The 17,724-nt window shown below is 36.9% G+C and overlaps 1 protein-coding gene across 2 annotated transcripts in view; it reads right to left on the reverse strand.

Moving 5' to 3' along the window:
* Positions 1–17,724, reverse strand: part of BDP1 (B double prime 1, subunit of RNA polymerase III transcription initiation factor IIIB) — an 85,260-nt gene that overhangs the window by 27,043 nt on the left and 40,493 nt on the right. For both annotated transcript variants that reach the window (XM_027520525.1, XM_027520526.1), the window contains exons 20-28: positions 16,922–17,100; positions 15,798–16,005; positions 12,665–12,801; positions 8,970–9,171; positions 8,523–8,710; positions 7,329–7,710; positions 6,579–6,704; positions 1,363–1,399; positions 795–890 (exon numbers count right to left, since the gene is read on the reverse strand). In XM_027520525.1, coding sequence (XP_027376326.1) covers positions 795–890; positions 1,363–1,399; positions 6,579–6,704; positions 7,329–7,710; positions 8,523–8,710; positions 8,970–9,171; positions 12,665–12,801; positions 15,798–16,005; positions 16,922–17,100 — 1,555 coding nt within the window. The remainder of the gene's footprint in view (positions 1–794; positions 891–1,362; positions 1,400–6,578; positions 6,705–7,328; positions 7,711–8,522; positions 8,711–8,969; positions 9,172–12,664; positions 12,802–15,797; positions 16,006–16,921; positions 17,101–17,724) is intronic.

A 17,724-nucleotide genomic window follows, 5' to 3' on the forward strand; every position in this document is an offset into this window, starting at 1 on the left:
CTGGCGGGCTACAGTCCACGGGGTCACAAAGAGTTGGACATAACTGAGTGCGCGCGCCTATGCGCGCGCGCACACACACACACACACACACAAAGTAGAAGGTACTTTGACAGTAAAGACCACAGGCTAAAATAAAATACTAAAAGTCTTGGCTGACACATATTTAGACTAACATAATAGTCTAAATAATCTCTGTGACTGCTACCATCCTCCACACTGTATTTGACTGTCATGGAATTGAGACGTCTATCTAAAGCAGCAGCTTCTCTGCCAAAGAAACATGCACAGAGTGATCAGTGATCAATGAACTTAGCTGACCAATGATACTTATTGGTATTGATAAAGGTAGAGGATTCAGCAGATTAACTATTCCATGAATACCTATTATCCTTAGTAAACCCAGTGCACTACGTGAAAACGGAGGCCACTACATTTGGAGGGCCAAGTAGGTAGGATGGATCAATACATGTGTGTTGTGTGCGTGTGTGTGTTTAATCGCTCAGTTGTGTCTGACTTTTTTGCGACTCCATGGACTGTAGTCTGCCAGGCTCCTCTGTTTATGGGGATTCTCCAGGCAAAAATACTGGAACGGGCTGCCATGCCCTCCTCCAGGGGAGCTTCCCAACCCAGGGATCATATACATACATATTACCTTTTCTAAAAAATAACAAAGTGACACTAACTTCAAATATAAAAAGGCAGATAGTCACTTAATATTCAAATATGAGTATAATCTCTTAAACACTGGATTTTAAAGGTTTCTTCTTTTGTTAGGACTTCTCTTTTATTCTTACCATCACTCTGTTCTGGGCTAATCTCTGACTGCAGCACCAGATCTCCCATAGTCAGTAGGGTTATGGCAGCTTCAGTGCTCCCATCGTTGGTACTTTCTGAAAAACCAAACCAACATTAATAGAAGAATGAATCTGGAAAATTAAGTTTGTTTCTTTAGAAAAGAATTTCAATGTAGATGTTTACCCTCTATTAACAAGTTTCCATACCACTAACCCCTTACCAGGGTAGTGTTTCATTCAGTTTATATACTACAAATAAAGAAAGTAACAACTGTTGACTTTAACCCACTGAAAGTGCCTCCTTCCCATTAAATAACTCAATAGCTTCAAAGGAAATATTTACATCTGTGCATTATCAGAGAAAATACATACTCCTTTATTAAACAGTTAATCACTCTTAAACCAGCATTCCAAGAATCCAAGTTTCTCCTAGAAATAATACATTCACCTGCTAAATCTTCTCCTTCAACTTTTCAGCAAACTGACTCATTTACTATCACCACTGCTAAATCACTGTGCTTGTTGGGGTTAACCAAGAATTTTTAGCAGTTTCCTTATTAACAGTTACCTGTTTCAGCTTGGGAATGTCCACCTACGGTCATTTCCTAAAACAGCAAAAGAAAACCATTAATAATATCTTATGTATTTTCCCAAATACATGTTCTGTATATCAAAAAGCACTACATTTTACAGGTCTTTCAGTGCCTGTGGTTACAATGGAGTAGAAATTTATAATTATTTATAACATTTCATAAAACAACAGAAATGGAGTTTAACAGTCAAATATTTTCAACTCTTGCTCCTTCTTTTACCTTTTCCTTATATGCAAATTTTAACTGTAGTCATATGTAACAAGCATCTGCCTTTCTTATTCACTTTCATAATCCTTCAACTTTAGTCATACCTGCTACTAGTTTTGACCCAATGGAAACCAAGGTCGGAAGAATATCATGAATTCTTTATACTACTAGTTGGCTTCAAACTTTAAAAACTTTTAGCAAATTAAGAACGTATAGGGGATTCTCTGATGGCTCAGTGGTAAAGAATCAATCTGCCAATGCAGGAGACCTGGATTCAATCTCTGATCCAGGAAGATCCCACAGGCCGTGAACAACTAAGCCTATGCCCTGCAACTACTGAGCCTGTGCTCCAGAGCCTGGGAGCCACAACTATTGAGCCCACATTCTGCAACCACTGAAGCCCAGAGGCCCTAGAGCCCCTACTGTGCAACAAGAGAAGCCACCAAAATAAGAAATCCGCACACCGCAACTAGAGTAGCCCCTGCTCTCTGCAACTAGAGAAAAGTCAGTGCAGCAGCCAAGACCTAGCACAGCCAAAATAAATTAAGTAATCATTTAAATAAATAAATAATGCATTAAAATTTAAAAAAAAGAGAGAGAGAGAAGTAGTTACAGGATTTATGCCCAGCATGGCAACATGAGGAGCTCTGCTGGCCCTCTCCCCAATGAAACTGGCAACATTTATTAAAGAGCCACCATTTAAAGCCTCTAGATCTTAAAGGCATAAGATGCTCATATGTTTGAAAAACTGTTGAAAATTCAGTAACAAAGGTGAAAGTCCGTCCTATTTGAACTAAGACTGTTCTCTCCCTCCTTTCAACTCAGTGAGGCAGAAACTCTACCTCAGACTGCTGCAGCCAACAAAACTGGGACCTTTCTCCCTGTAGGCCACAGCTGGAGGGCTTTCAGTTCCTGATATCACAAAAAATTTGGTACCAGATTATCATAGATAATAGACTAGTATCTACTATGAATATGGACAAAAAAAAAATCCTCCATAAAATACTAGCAAATTGAATCCAACAACATAAAAAAATTATATGCCATAACTAAGAAGAATTTATCCCAGGGATGCAATTTTTCGGTTTAACATCCAAAAATCAAATCAATGTGTTACATCATATCAATATAATAAAAGACAATAAGTAGATGATCATCTCAGGAGGTGCAGAAAGAGCATACGACAAATTCCAACAGTCTTTCATGATAAAACACTTAACACAAAGTAGGAACAGAATGGAACTTTTCAATTTGGAAAAGGGCACCTATGAAAAATCCAGAGCTAACATCAAACTGGACATGGAACAACAGACTGGTTCCAAATAGGAAAAGGAGTACGTCAAGGCTGTATATTGTCACCCTGCTTATTTAACTTACATGCAAAGTACATCATGAGAAACGCTGGGCTGGAAGAAGCACAAGCTGGAATCAAAATTGCCGGGAGAAATCTCAATAACCTCAGATATGCAGATGACACCACCCTTAAGGCAGAAAGTGAAGAGGAACTAAAGAGCCTCTTGATGAGAGTGAAAGAGGAGAGTGAAAAAGTTGGCTTAAAGCTCAACATTCAGAAAACGAAGATCATGGCATCCGGTCCCATCACTTCATGGGAAATAGATGGGGAAACAGTGGAAACTGTCAGACTTTATTTTCTGGGGCTCCAAAATCACTGCAAATGGTGACTGCAGCCAGGAAATTAAAAGACGCTTACTCCTTGGAAGGAAAGTTATGACCAACCTAGATAGCATATTCAAAAGCAGAGACATTACTTTGCCAACAAAGGTCCATCTAGTCAAGGCTGTGGTTTTTCCAGTGGTCATGTATGAATGTGAGAGTTGGACTGTGAAGAAAGCTGAGTGCCGAAGAATTGATGCTTTTGAACTGTGGTGTTGGAGAAGACTCTTGAGAGTCCCTTGGACTGCAAGGAGATCCAACCAGTCCATTCTGAAGGAGATCAGCCATGGGTGTTCTTTGGAAGGAATGATGCTAAAGCTGAAACTCCAATACTTTGGCCACCTCATGCGAAGAGTTGACTCATTGGAAAAGACTCTGAGGCTGGGAGGGATTGGGGGCAAGAGGAAAAGGGGATGACAGAGGATGAGATGGCTGGACGGCATCACTGACTCGATGGACGTGAGTTTGAGTGAACTCCGGGAGATGGTGATGGACAGGGAGGCGCAGAGTGCTGCAATTCATGGGATTGCAAAGAGTCGTACACAACTGAGCGACTGAACTGACCTGAACATCAAACTTAATGGTGAAAGACTGGATGCTTTTCCCTTCCTATATTCAGACTGTACTGGAATTCTAGACATGGTAATTAAAGCAAGAAAAGAAATAAGACATCCAGACTGGAATGTGTGATAAATTGAATTATATCCCCCAGAAAGACACGCTGAAGTCTTAACCCCCAGTACTGCGAATGTGACCTTATTTTGAAACAGGGTCTTCTACATATAATCAAGTGAAGATGACGTTATAGTGGGTTAGGGTTAGCCCTAATCCAGTCAGACTGCTGTCCCCATAAGAAAAGCAGACACACATACAGGGAGAGCAACATCATGGGCCAGGGAGGCAGGGCTGGACTGTGTTGCCACAAGCCAAGGAATGGCATGGACTGCCAGCAACTGCCATCACCAGCGGCACCTTGCTTTTGGAATTCTAGCCTCCAGAACTATGACAGAATAAGCCACTCAGATCATGGTACTTTGTTACAGTAACCCTACAAAAGTAATACAGAAAGGCAGAAGTAAAACTACCTCTATTCATATATGCCATGATCTTGTATGTAGAAAATCCTAAGGACTCCACTGAAAAAGTGTTAGAATAAATGAGTCCAGCAAAGTTGCAGGATACAAGATCAATATACAAAAATCAAATGCAGTCCTATAAATTTGTAATAAACAAGCCAAATTTGAAATTAAACAATTTCATTCATGATAGCATGAAAAATAAAAATATACTTGCAAATGAAGGAAGCGCAAAGCTCATACTCTGAAAATTACAAAACACTGTCAAAAGAAATCAAAGAAGAGCTAAGTAAATGGGAATATATTCCATGTCCATTGACTGAAAGACTCAACATTGTTATGAAGGCAATACCTGTTCCTCCAACTGATCTACAAATTCAATGTAATCACAATCAGAATCTCAACTGACATGTTTATGGAAACTGATAAGTTGATTTTCAAATTCATATGAATTCCAACAGACCCACAATAGCCAAAACAATCCTAAAAACAGAAAAAAAGTATAAGTCATCCTATTTTAAATTCCCAAACTTATTACAGAGCAACAAAAAACAATAGAGCCTCTCCAGCATTAAGGCAGACAAATAAGTCCATGGAATAGAATTGAGAGTCCACGTATCTGCAGCCAACTAATTTTTGACAAAAATAAAAAAACTTCAACGGGGAAAGAACAGTTTTTTCAAAGAAATGATGCAACCATTAGACAGTCATACGCAAAACAATGAACTGGGACTCTAATCTCACACCATATAAAAATTAACTCAAAATGAGGAAAACTCCCTGGCAATTCAGTGGTTAGTACTTGGTGCTTCCACTGCTGGGCACCCGCATTCAAGCTCTGGTCAAGGAACTAAGATCCCGCAAGCCACATGGCATGTCCAAAAAAAAAAAAAACAAAACTCAAAATGGATTAAAGACTTAAATGTAAAACTGGAGTAAATCTTTAAGACCTTAGCTTTGGGAAAGGATTCTTAGATATGACAGTGAAAGCATGAGCAACAACAACAACAAAAATAGATAAACGGAACTCCAAGTACTCTAAAAAACTGTCAAGAAAATAAAAAGCAACCCACAGAATGAGGTAAAACATTTGAGAACCATATATACAATTAGGAACTTGTATCAAGAATATAAAAAAATTCTTACAACTCAAAAAAAAAAAGACAAATGGACCAAAATAAATTTTTAATAGGCAAAGACTCCAAACAGACATTTTCTCCAAAGAAGATATAAAAATGGCCAATAAAAGCACATGAAAAGACGCTCAACATCATTAATCATTAGGGAATACAAATTAAAACCATAATGATAGGTATCATTTCACACCTACTAGGACAGTTAGATCCAAAAAGTAAAATAAAAAAGTCAGGATGTGAAGAAACTGGAATTCTCATACATTACTGATGGGAATATAAAATGATGCAGGAACTTTGGAAAACAGTCTGCTAGTTTCTCAAATGATTAAACAAAGTTACCATATAATACAGCAATTAGATTTCCATGAATGTACCCAAGAGAAATGAAAAATATGTCCATACAGAAACTTGGATGCGAATGGTCATAGCAGCATTATTTATAATGCCCAAAAGATGGAAACAATCTATACGTCCATGAAGAGATGAATGAATAAAGACCATACTGTGTGTTTACGTCCAGAATGAGAAATCTATAGAGACAAAAATAGGTCACTGGTCACCTAGGTCTGGGGAAGGCTGGAAGGAAATGAGGAGCAACTATCAATGAGCACAAGACTTCTTTTTGAGGTGACAAAAATGTTCTAAAATCGACTATGCCGATATCTAAAGACCAATGAAATGTATACTTCAAATGGATGAACTGAATGGTGTGTGAACTGTATCTTAATAAAGCTGTTTTTTTTAAAAGTTATAAGATTTCATTTACAAAAACAAGTTAAATACCAAGGAAGTGAGCAAGAGTGCGCCAAGCAACAGGCAACTAAGTATGTTTTAGATAACTGAAATTTAGTTTATATTTAATGCATCAGAATTTTAACATTAAGAGCTATTCCTGTACACAAAAATCTATACTTTTCAAGTCAAATATAAAATCTATAAATTATTCACTAGTTTCTACCATTTACACTTTCAGCTCCTAGAAATAATAATGCCAATCATACAAGTTAGGAACTAACTATAAACCTACAGCTTTCAAAATAAACTGAGTCTTTTGAAAGTAAAGAATTAGAGGTAAAACATAATAAAACGGATGCTTACAACTGATAATGTATTCAAATTTTCTTCTTGTCTCATTTCTTGAGGAATCACATCTATGTTTGATGAAAGCTGATGTTCAACAACAGTTATGCATCCTACATCTGTGACATTCGTGGGGATTACAAGCTGCCAACATGAAAAGTTTCATTATTTCATTTTGGCATACCATCACAGGAAAACAAAACGAATCATAAAATATTAAACTGAAGAGATAATTCACATTCATACACAATTTAAAAACCTACAATACAGTAATTCTTATTGATTGACATCATCTTGGCAAAAATGAAACATTTAAGGGTTTTGAAGGGTCTGTGGTTCTGACAAACGGTAAGCGAAACATCCAGAGCTAGTTTTCTTAGTAACCAGCATTTTACTTTCCATGATCCCCAACTTGTCCCTACTTTCCCACAATTTCTCTCATCAGTCTGTCAACATTTATGAAACGCTTCCTAAAAACGAGAAGGCTATAGGTACAAGAATACATAGCTCAGTAAGACAAGCTGGTCCCTGCCTGCAAGTGAAATTAATTTGTCTTAGTGCTGTTATACTCACTACCTTGAGCTGGGCCTGAGCTGCAGGGGCTGAGCAAACACAGGAGGTCACACAAGTCTATTTCTACTAATTTAGGCCCCAAACAAATTACACTAGTAATCCTCAGATTCTAATATCGCTAAGAGAAGAGATAATGATCCACCAAAAGCAAAAAACAAGTAAGATCAAGTTCCAAGGATTCCAAAGTCAAACTACCTCTTCCATAGTTTCCTCAATCTGAACAGGAACGGGTTCGGGAGATCTGAGACCAATAGGTACAAACACTGGAGCCTTGTTTACTTCTTCAGGAGCAAGATGATAGCTTTCTTCTTCATAGTCAAAGTCTTCACCATCATCTTCGTCTTCTTCCTGGGAAGCTCGAAGAGTCACCAGCACAGACCTGGAAGCTCTGGGCTCCTTCTTAGAAGTCTTAGTCCGGCTTCGTTTTGAGCCACGCCCTTTGGGGACGCTGGGTTTAACCTTTCGACGTACTCTCCTTCTACTACGATCTATCTCACGCTCAGAGGCAGAAGAGAGCGCTCTTCTTCGATCCAGAGCAATTTTAGAGTTATCTGGTTCTTTTAACAATTGAGGGGAGCTGGATGTTTAATCAAAATAGCAACATAGTCATTACGTGCACAAGGATGATTATAATGAAATCTCAACTTTTAAAGTGAAATCTCAATTCAAGCCATTAATATAAAATGCTCACCACCCATTCTGTCAACACATGCTGTGAAGAGAATGAGAGGAATTTACAGTTACTAGTTTCTCACTCAAGAGTTAAATCTTAGTTATCTACCTACAAATTTTTCACAGTAAGTTTTTAATTGTGAGCCATTTTTCCCCTTGTTGTTTAAGCGATGATGAAATACAAGACTGGAAATTATTAGAAGAAAAAGGATAAAGAACATTGGGCCAATAAATACAAAATAAGGGATCAAAAAGTCATATGGTTTATCTTACTAGGTAAACAGATTAGGTTAAAATAAAAAAGATGGAAATCCAATAAAGCAATGTTTTTTTAGAACTCAGGCTCCCTTCCACTCTCCTTGAAAACTATGGGAAAAGGATACCCTTCACTTGTGTTTGTGACTCCATTCAATTTAGCATCCTAGTTATTTAGGCAATACACACTGCTCTTTAGTCAGGTTCCTGCTCATGCCTAATATACTCAATACCCAGAAATTTTAAATGTAGGAAAGAAAAATCTTTCAGAGATTATTTTTAAAAAGTAAATTTGAGTAAATAAAAATCAAAAGTGGGAAAGAAACAGACCTGTCAGTAAAAAACAACCCACACTTCTGTTAACAAATCTTTTTACTCTTATCAATAAATTAGAGTAGGACATCCATAAGGAATATTATTTGTATTTACTATTCTGAAAGCACTTGTTAAATAAAACTTTACCTTGGTTTACTGACACACTGCTTTTCAACAACTGCACACACAGAATTATCCTCTCCAGTCTTCTCTCCAACACTTCCAGATGGTTCAACTTCTGATTGATCATCTTTTTTTGCCAATTCAGTCTCCTTGGAACCTACAGAATCTTTTCTTGCTGAAACCTCCAGAGATGTCAGAAACTCAGGTTTTCCCTTAAATTTAAGAATAAACAGCTGATATTATCATGGAAACAATCTGTATGGTAATTTGGTTTGGTAGTTTGGTTTAAAGCGCTGCGCTTACATACGTATATGCAACTGATTGGTTTCTAAACTATCAAAATATTAGGAGTCAATCAGCTTTCATGAAAATAGTTATAATACAAAAAGCAAAATTATTTTTTAAATGTTCTCTTTCATAATATAGATACAACAGAGCCCACTAATAAAAAAATTTTTTTTTCAAACTTACTTTTTGAAGAAGCTGGCTGTCAGAATCTTCATGCTGCGACAAACTGTCTTCTGGCTTCCTTGCCTTCCTCTGATCTGCTCTGTCTTCTTCTATGTCTGATGCTTCTTTCTTACTTTGTGCTCTTCCCAAGTCTGGCGTAGCCCTTTGGAACTGTCTTCTTATCATTTGCGGTGGACTAGGAACATACGTTTCATGTCCATGTCTAGAATGAAATACAAATCATGTTGAAGAACCAAAATCAGAATTCCTGTTGATGCAAGTGCAGTTAAACAATTCTGGGTACAAACCAATTCTATGTTCGAAGGACATAAATAGGCTATAAAACTAAACGTATAAAACGAAACCTCATGTGCTGATATGAACAACATTAAAAGCTTTTAGAACTTCCACTTAGCTTGAAAAATAGTTTCACATTAATATATTGATATTCAATCTTTTTTAGCTTTCATTCATTGATTCTGGAGTGTGGCTTCATGCTACTTTAATTTTCAGAGAAATAACTAGATACAAAACAAAAATGCCAGTAATTGAAGATGGATTTCATAATGACACTTTAAAACAAATCCCTCAACTGGGCTCTGAAGCATGAACAAATATACACTGGTCCCAACAACCTTGATTCTTCTAGTTCAAAAGCAGATTTGAAAGCTAGAGTCTGTTCTCCCACCACATGCCTGTCAACTCATAGAAAAGGGTTTATTGACAGCAATGTCATAAAAATCAAAATAAACCCATATGTATCTGCCAAGTCAGAGAAAGACAAGGTTTTAACATTCAATACAGTAGCCATAGATCCCAAGGCAACACAAACAGCTATCCTAAAGTTTCCTGTGAAATATTTAATAACTGGCAACCATGTGAATTAAGAAGTTTAAAACTAATACAATCTGGATAAAGAAAAACTGGATATGTAAGTATCGATCGTGAGTCCTCTGAAAGAGCTGCATTAAAGACTAATCTTAAGTAATATTTCTAATAAATTACCTAGAAAACAAAGTAGTTACATTTCTAAATGTTCCAATCCTGCTAAGTTCATCCAGCAGTGAAACACCAAGGAACTTCATAAGATGTTCTAACAAGGTTATGATGCTAGCTAATACATTCCAGTGTAGGCATTACCAGTGTAGGTATTTGGGAAAACATGATATATTCAAGTATAAGTAACTTACAGTCAAATGTGATTCTACAAAGGTACTTGATTATTAAATATATATATAAGCTCAATCTGCTACTGGGGTTAAAAGAGGTAAAAAAACTGCTGGACATAAGAATATGCTAACTTTAAAACTAGACTGAATATATACTTTGAAGAAAGTATCAGTAATGGTAAAGCTAAAAGCTGGAAAGGAGGGTGGGGAACTTCCCTGGCGGTACAGTGGATAGGAACTCACTTGCCAATGCATGGAACTTGGGTTCAATCCCTGGTCTGGGAAGATTCCACATGCTGAAGAGCAACTAAGCCCATGCACCACAGCTATTGAGGCCTGCGAGCCTAAAACCTGTGCTCTGCAGCAAGAGAAGTCACCGCAGTGAGAAGCCCAAGCACCGCAGTGAAGAGTGACCCCCACTCGTCACAACCAGAGAAAGCCTTCTCAGCAACAACAAAGACCCAGCGCAGCCAACACTAAACAAACAAACTAAAAGGGGTGGGTGAGGAAGGGGTTTCCATATAGACATTTGAAAGTTTGATCTAGCTCATTAAAAAATATGAAGGCTGAGTGTAAAAAGGAATCTGCTAGTCTAAAAGTCATAAATTCTAAAAACATTAAGTTTAAAAACTAACTTGCCAATGTTACTTTGAGCAAGCCATTTAAATCCTCTGGATCTATTATAAATTACAGTCAGTCATAAATGAGGTATTAGGAAAGGCTGAACTCAAAGGTCACTAGTCTTTAAAGGCTCATTTAGAGTAAAACTCAAAATCCTGACAGTGGCCCCACATAACCTGTGCTTCTCCCGCTCAGTCTTTACCTTTCATGTAACTGCTCCTCTTTTCTCGTCCCGTTTCACTTTGGCCCCCTTTGCTGGCCCTCAAACATGTCAGACATGATTTTGCCTGAAGTACTTCTCAACTGCTGTTCCCTCTTTCCCCACAAATCCCTTGACTTGCTCCTGCACTTCATTTAGGGCTTTTCTCCAAGGGGACTCTTGCAACGAAGCATTCTCTTATCACTTGCTAATTTAAATTAAAGACTTAGTCTTACAAGAAAAACAAATATAAAAAGGCTTTTCAAGACACACATACACACACATAAAGGGAAACAAAAGAAATGACAGAAATTCATACTAAAACAGTAAGTGCTTCATGTAAGAAGTATGCCTTAATGAAAGTAGACTGTATAAAGTTAAGCTAAATCAATAGCATAACTTGTTCAAACAGATGACATCATGCCCAAATCCTACTCTTACAGCTTCACAGAGAGTGAAAAAATGATACAGCACCATCTCTTTTTCATTTCCCAAAAATCAAGTTAATTCCATATAATTAAAGCTAGAATGTTTAAATATCAATCTGCAAGTGCTGAAGACATTCTGGAGGAAAACTAATAAATATTCACTAAAACATGACCTAGTTACAAAAATAGTGTAATAAACTAAAATTAGATGGACCATGAACCATATCTGGAAAGGGAAGATTTAAAAATTTTCCTTACACATTAAAAAAGAAGAAACTAACAAATCCTAATTTAACATCATCAGTAATAAAAGAAAGTGAAAGTGAAGTTGCTCAGTTGCGTCCAACTCTGCGACGCCATGGACTTTAGCTTGCCAGGCTCCTCTGTCCATGGGATTTTCCAGTCAAGAATACTGGAGTGGGTTGCCATTTCCTTCTCCAGGGGATCTTCCCAACCCAGGGATCGAACCCAGGTCTCCCGCACTGCAGGCAGATTCTTTACCGTCTGAGCCACCAGGGGCTCCTGTATCAATAATGAAGTAGATTGCAGTGATAAATAAAAAGACTAGTGCTAAAATATCTTCAACCATCTAGTGTTCCATTTAAAACACAACATTCTTATCATTTGGCATGGGACACAACTTCAAGGACAGCACATAGGAAGTATTTTACAGCACTTCCTATTTATGAATTTTATCAGTAGGTTGTAAATTTCTAAAGATGCAAAGAACTTAAGAACCTCTCCCATAAAAGTTTACTTTAAAAATGAGGATGATTGCCAAACTTCTCAGCTAAGTTATAAACTAAGAGAACACCAGTCACGTAATTCTTACGGTATTTGAAGAAGCAGATTTTTAAAATTTTTATTTATTTATTTTTGGCTGTGCTGGGTCTTCACTGCTGCGCATAGGCTTTCTCTAGTTGCAGTGAGCAGGGGCTACTCTCTAGTTACACTGCACAGGCTTCTCACTGCAGTGGCTTCTCTTGTTGGGGAACACGGGCTCCAGGGCATGTGGGCTTTAGAGCGCAGGCTTGGTCCTTGTGGTGCACAGACTTAGCTGCCCTGCAGCATGTGGATCCAGAACCAGGGATCGAACCTGTGTCCCTGCCGTGGCAGGAGGATTCTTAACCACTGCACCACCAGGGAAGTCCCAAGAAGCAGATTTAAAATATTCTAATTCCTTAATTATTTTTCTTTCATAAAACTTATGAAATGTGAAATTACATAAAACCAATTATACAAATATCCAACCTTTATCTTTGAAAGGTTTTACGATTTTCTAATTAAAAGCAAACTCACCTCATCTTTTCACCTAAAACATCTACCTTGTTAATATGAAGGTTTTCTAAAAGAACGTGGCTCTGGTTTTCAGACACTCTGCCTTCTGACACTTCAGAGGATACAACTTCAGTTTCGGTTGCAATTTGAGAATTCGGCTGAAATGACAAAACTATATTAGTTGTTTTGGGGTTTTTTTTTTAAGCAACAGAACATACTTCCTAAAATATTTCCATCATTAAGAAAGGTATTTAGGTTTTTAAAATGAAATCTCAAACTTGTGTATGCAATGTTCATGTTTTGCTGCCCAAAACAAAACTGCCAACTCAGAGAAATTTTCAATTATTGCAGTAATACATTCGTGTAATGCTTTAAAAACTACAATAATCAACTACTGTGACTCTCCTTCCCAAAGAGTTCAATACATTTGGTTTTAATTAGGGGAGGGAGCAAATAAGGATTACATTCACTTTATTTTAAATGTAGATTTTCCCTTAGCAGAGAAAAAAAGAACAGAAAAACAAGATCTGTTGAAATGGGGCATTAAACTGCTTAAGATTTCTTTCTAATATCAAAAGCTCCATTAATAAGAGATTGATTAAATTGTCATTCAAAATAGCAGAATGTTACCCAGCAGTTAAAAATTATTTAACTTCCTATTTCATGACATAGAAAACCACTTAGTATAACAAGCGAAAAACAGTAAGTCACAAAATAATATGCATACAATGATTTTATTATATAAATTTATGTAAGTATGCACACACACATGCATATCAAAAGGTTTTCAGTGCTTGCCTCAGAGTGGTGAGACTTTGGGGTAATTATTGTATTATTTTGTATTGATTGAACATTTTTTTTTAAACTTTACATAATTGTATTAGTTTTGCCAAATATCAAAATGAATCCACCACAGGTATACATGTGTTCCCCATCCTGAACCCTCCTCCCTCCTCCCTCCCCATACCCTCCCTCTGGGTCGTCCCAGTGCACCAGCCCCAAGCATCCAGTATCATGCATCGAACCTGGACTGGCATCTCGTTTCATACATGATATTTTACATGTTTCAATGCCATTCTCCCAAATCTTCCCACCCTCTCCCTCTCCCACAGAGTCCATAAGACTGTTCTATACATCAGTGTCTCTTTTGCTGTCTCGTACACAGGGTTATTGTTACCATCTTTCTAAATTCCATATATATGCGTTAGTATACTGTATTGGTGTTTTTCCTTCTGGCTTACTTCACTCTGTATAATAGGCTCCAGTTTCATCCACCTCATTAGAACTGATTCAAATGTATTCTTTTTAATGGCTGAGTAATACTCCATTGTGTATATGTACCACTGCTTTCTTATCCATTCATCTGCTGATGGACATCTAGGTTGCTTCCATGTCTTGGCTATTATAAACAGTGCTGCAATGAACATTGGGGTACACGTGTCTCTTTCCCTTCTGGTTTCCTCAGTGTGTATGCCCAGCAGTGGGGTTGCTGGATCATAAGGCAGTTCTATTTCCAGTTTTTTAAGGAATCTCCACACTGTTCTCCATAGTGGCTGTACTAGTTTGCATTCCCACCAACAGTGTAAGAGGGTTCCCTTTTCTCCACACCCTCTCCAGCATTTACTATTTGTAGACTTTTGGATCGCAGCCATTCTGACTGGTGTGAAATGGTACCTCATAGTGGTTTTGATTTGCATTTCTCTGATAATGAGTGATGCTGAGCATCTTTTCATGTGTTTGTTAGCCATCTGTATGTCTTCTTTGGAGAAATGTCTATTTAGTTCTTTGGCCCATTTTTGATTGGGTCGTTTATTTTTCTGGAGTTGAGCTGTAGGAGTTGCTTGTATATTTTTGAGATTAGTTGTTTGTCGGTTGCTTCATTTGCTATTATTTTCTCCCATTCTGAAGGCTGTCTTTTCACCTTGCTTATAGTTTCCTTTGATGTGCAGAAGCTTTTAAGGTTAATTAGGTCCCATTTGTTTATTTTTGCTTTTATTTCCAATATTCTGGGAGGTGGGTCATAGAGGATCCTGCTGTGATGTATGTCAGAGAGTGTTTTGCCTATGTTCTCCTCTAGGAGTTTTATAGTTTCTGGTCTTACGTTTAGATCTTTAATCCATTTTGAGTTTATTTTTGTGTATGGTGTTAGAAAGTGGTCCAGTTTCATTCTTTTACAAGTGGTTGACCAGATTTCCCAGCACCACTTGTTAAAGAGATTGTCTTTAATCCATTGTATATTCTTGCCTCCTTTGTCAAAGATAAGGTGTCCATATGTGCGTGGATTTATCTCTGGGCTTTCTATTTTATTCCATTGATCAATATTTCTGTCTTTGTGCCAGTACCATACTGTCTTGATAACTGTGTACCACAGCTTTCTTATCCATTCATCTGCTGATGGACATCTAGGTTGCTTCCATGTCCTGGCTATTATAAACAGTGCTGCAATGAACACTGGGGTACACGTGTCTCTTTCCCTTCTGGTTTCCTCAGTGTGTATGCCCAGCAGTGGGATTGCTGGATCATAAGGCAGTTCTATTTCCAGTTTTTTAAGGAATCTCCACACTGTTCTCCATAGTGGCTGTACTAGTTTGCATTCCCACCAACAGTGTAAGAGGGTTCCCTTTTCTCCACACCCTCTCCAGCATTTACTATTTGTAGACTTTTGGATCGCAGCCATTCTGACTGGTGTGAAATGGTACCTCATAGTGATTTTGATTTGCATTTCTCTGATAATGAGTGATGTTGAGCATCTTTTCATGTGTTTGTTAGCCATCTGTATGTCTTCTTTGGAGAAATGTCTATTTAGTTCTTTGGCCCATTTTTTGATTGGGTCATTTATTTTTCTGGAGTTGAGCTGTAGGAGTTGCTTGTATATTTTTGAGATTAGTTGTTTGTCAGTTGCTTCATTTGCTATTATTTTCTCCCATTCTGAACATTTTTGTAATGAATAGGTTAGTGGGGGGGAGGGGGAATCTATTTTCATTAAAAAAAAAAAAAAATCCACAATAGTAAATCTGAAACAAAAGTAAATATGTTATGCATTAATAAACTAGAGTAAACATCAGGTGCTTATATTCTAAGCCAAGTCTGAGCTACCATTTGATATTCTCATATGCATTAAAGGGCTTGATTTAATTACACAGCAATAACTCACCACAGTCAGGAATTTCTCTCCAGTTTCATCTTTTTGTAGCATCTTTTCTTCCTTAGTTGTTTCTTTGGTTTCACTAATTTCTATTACTTGTCTCTGGCCAGCCTTTCTTAAGTTTGGTCTGGGTCTCTGAAGTCGACCCCTTACTAGTGGAGCAGTTTGGATAACCCTTTCCTTTATTCCTTGTTCAAAAGTGTTTATATTATGAGTCCTAGATAAGGGGACAGGAGAAAAGAGAGAAAGCTTGATTGTAAAAAATGAAAATTACTGTAAAAATATAAAATTTGAATCTAATAAAACTACAAAAACATTTTGTACAGTAAAGGAAAATTAAATTACTTTCTGATTATAACTCATTTTATTAAAAAAAAGTTATTTCAATTTTCAAAAGGTAGTGAGATTACCTACAATATCCAAATTCATAGTAATAGAAAGTACGATGGTGGCTGCCAGGGACTGGAGAAAGGGGCAATGGGAAGTTCCTCTTTACTGGGTATAGAGTTTCAGTTTGGGAAGAAAATGTTCTGGAGATAAATGGTGGTGATGGTGTACTGATGATGTACTTAATGGCCCTGGACAATACACTTAAAAATGGTTAGATAGCAAATTTTATATGTATCTTTGTTGTTGTTTAGTCGCCAAGTCCTGTCTCTTCCCTGACCTGATGGGCTGCAGCCCACCAGACTCCTCTGTCCATGGCATTTTCCAGGCAAGAATACTGGAGTGGGCTGCCCATTTCCTTCTCCAGGGGATCTTCCCAACTGAGGGATCAAATCCGCATCTCCTGCATTGTTGGCAGGTGGATTCTTTACCAGAGCCACTGGTGAAGCCCATATGTACCTTACTAAAATTTTTAAAGAGGTAATCAATACATACCTTATACACACATATTTTTAAAATTCATTGCTTTGCATAAGATTCTAAGCAGCTAACAGTGAATATAAGCAGGCAAGTGTTGAAACGTGTTGAAGTAAAACTGATTTTCTATTTTAGGCAGTCTGCCACATGAATAAAAAATAAACCAACTACTCTTGATACTCACTTTTAAACTACACTAACACATCTTAAAAAAAATGAATACTTAAAATGATTCTATTTTAGATTTTTAAAATACTATCACTTTTTACCCCATAGAAACAAGTAATTCCTTTTCCTGGGCTTGTGTGGACTGAGACTCCTCTTTAGATTCACAAGAACTCAAAGTTGAAAGGTCCTTTTTGGTCTGCACACATGGTAATATCACAGTCTCCTCTGGACCGTGATATAATTTGTCTTTTTCTCTTGATGTCATTAGAGAAGCCACATCCTAGAAGGTAGATAAAAAAAACTTCATCAAGGGTTGGTAAAAGTATAGGGAAATAAGAACTTTATAAACGATTAGAAGAATAAATTCATATAGTCTTTGCAGACAATAAGGCAGTATCAATCAATAATTTTAATTCCCAGCAATTCTACTTCTAGAAATGTATCTTATAAAAGCACTCAAATAAGGATCTAATAAATTATAACAAGGATATTTATTTATTTTTTAACAAGGATATTTATTGTAGCAATATAATGCTGCTGCTGCTGCTAGCTCCCCAAAAAAGAAAAAAAAAAACTGGAAATAAGACAAATCAGTAGGCAACTGAATAAATAAATTATAATTTCTTTACAATGTAATAATACAGTCACTTAAAAGAAGTTTAACTTGTATATACTGATCCAAAAAGATGTTCACAATATTGTACATGAAAAAAATTATAAGATATGATGCTACTTTTGGAAAACAATGAAAATACCAACACATTCTATTATTTATATAAATAAGTATCTATACAGAAAAATTTAGATAGACATATTTTAAATTGCTACTTGGGATTAACTTGGGAGGAAGAGATGGAACATTATAAAGGCCTAACTTTTTAGATGATTTTTTATTTGAAATTCT

This window comes from Bos indicus x Bos taurus, chromosome 20 (genome assembly GCF_003369695.1).
Source record: "Bos indicus x Bos taurus breed Angus x Brahman F1 hybrid chromosome 20, Bos_hybrid_MaternalHap_v2.0, whole genome shotgun sequence".
Lineage (NCBI taxonomy): Eukaryota > Metazoa > Chordata > Mammalia > Artiodactyla > Bovidae > Bos > Bos indicus x Bos taurus.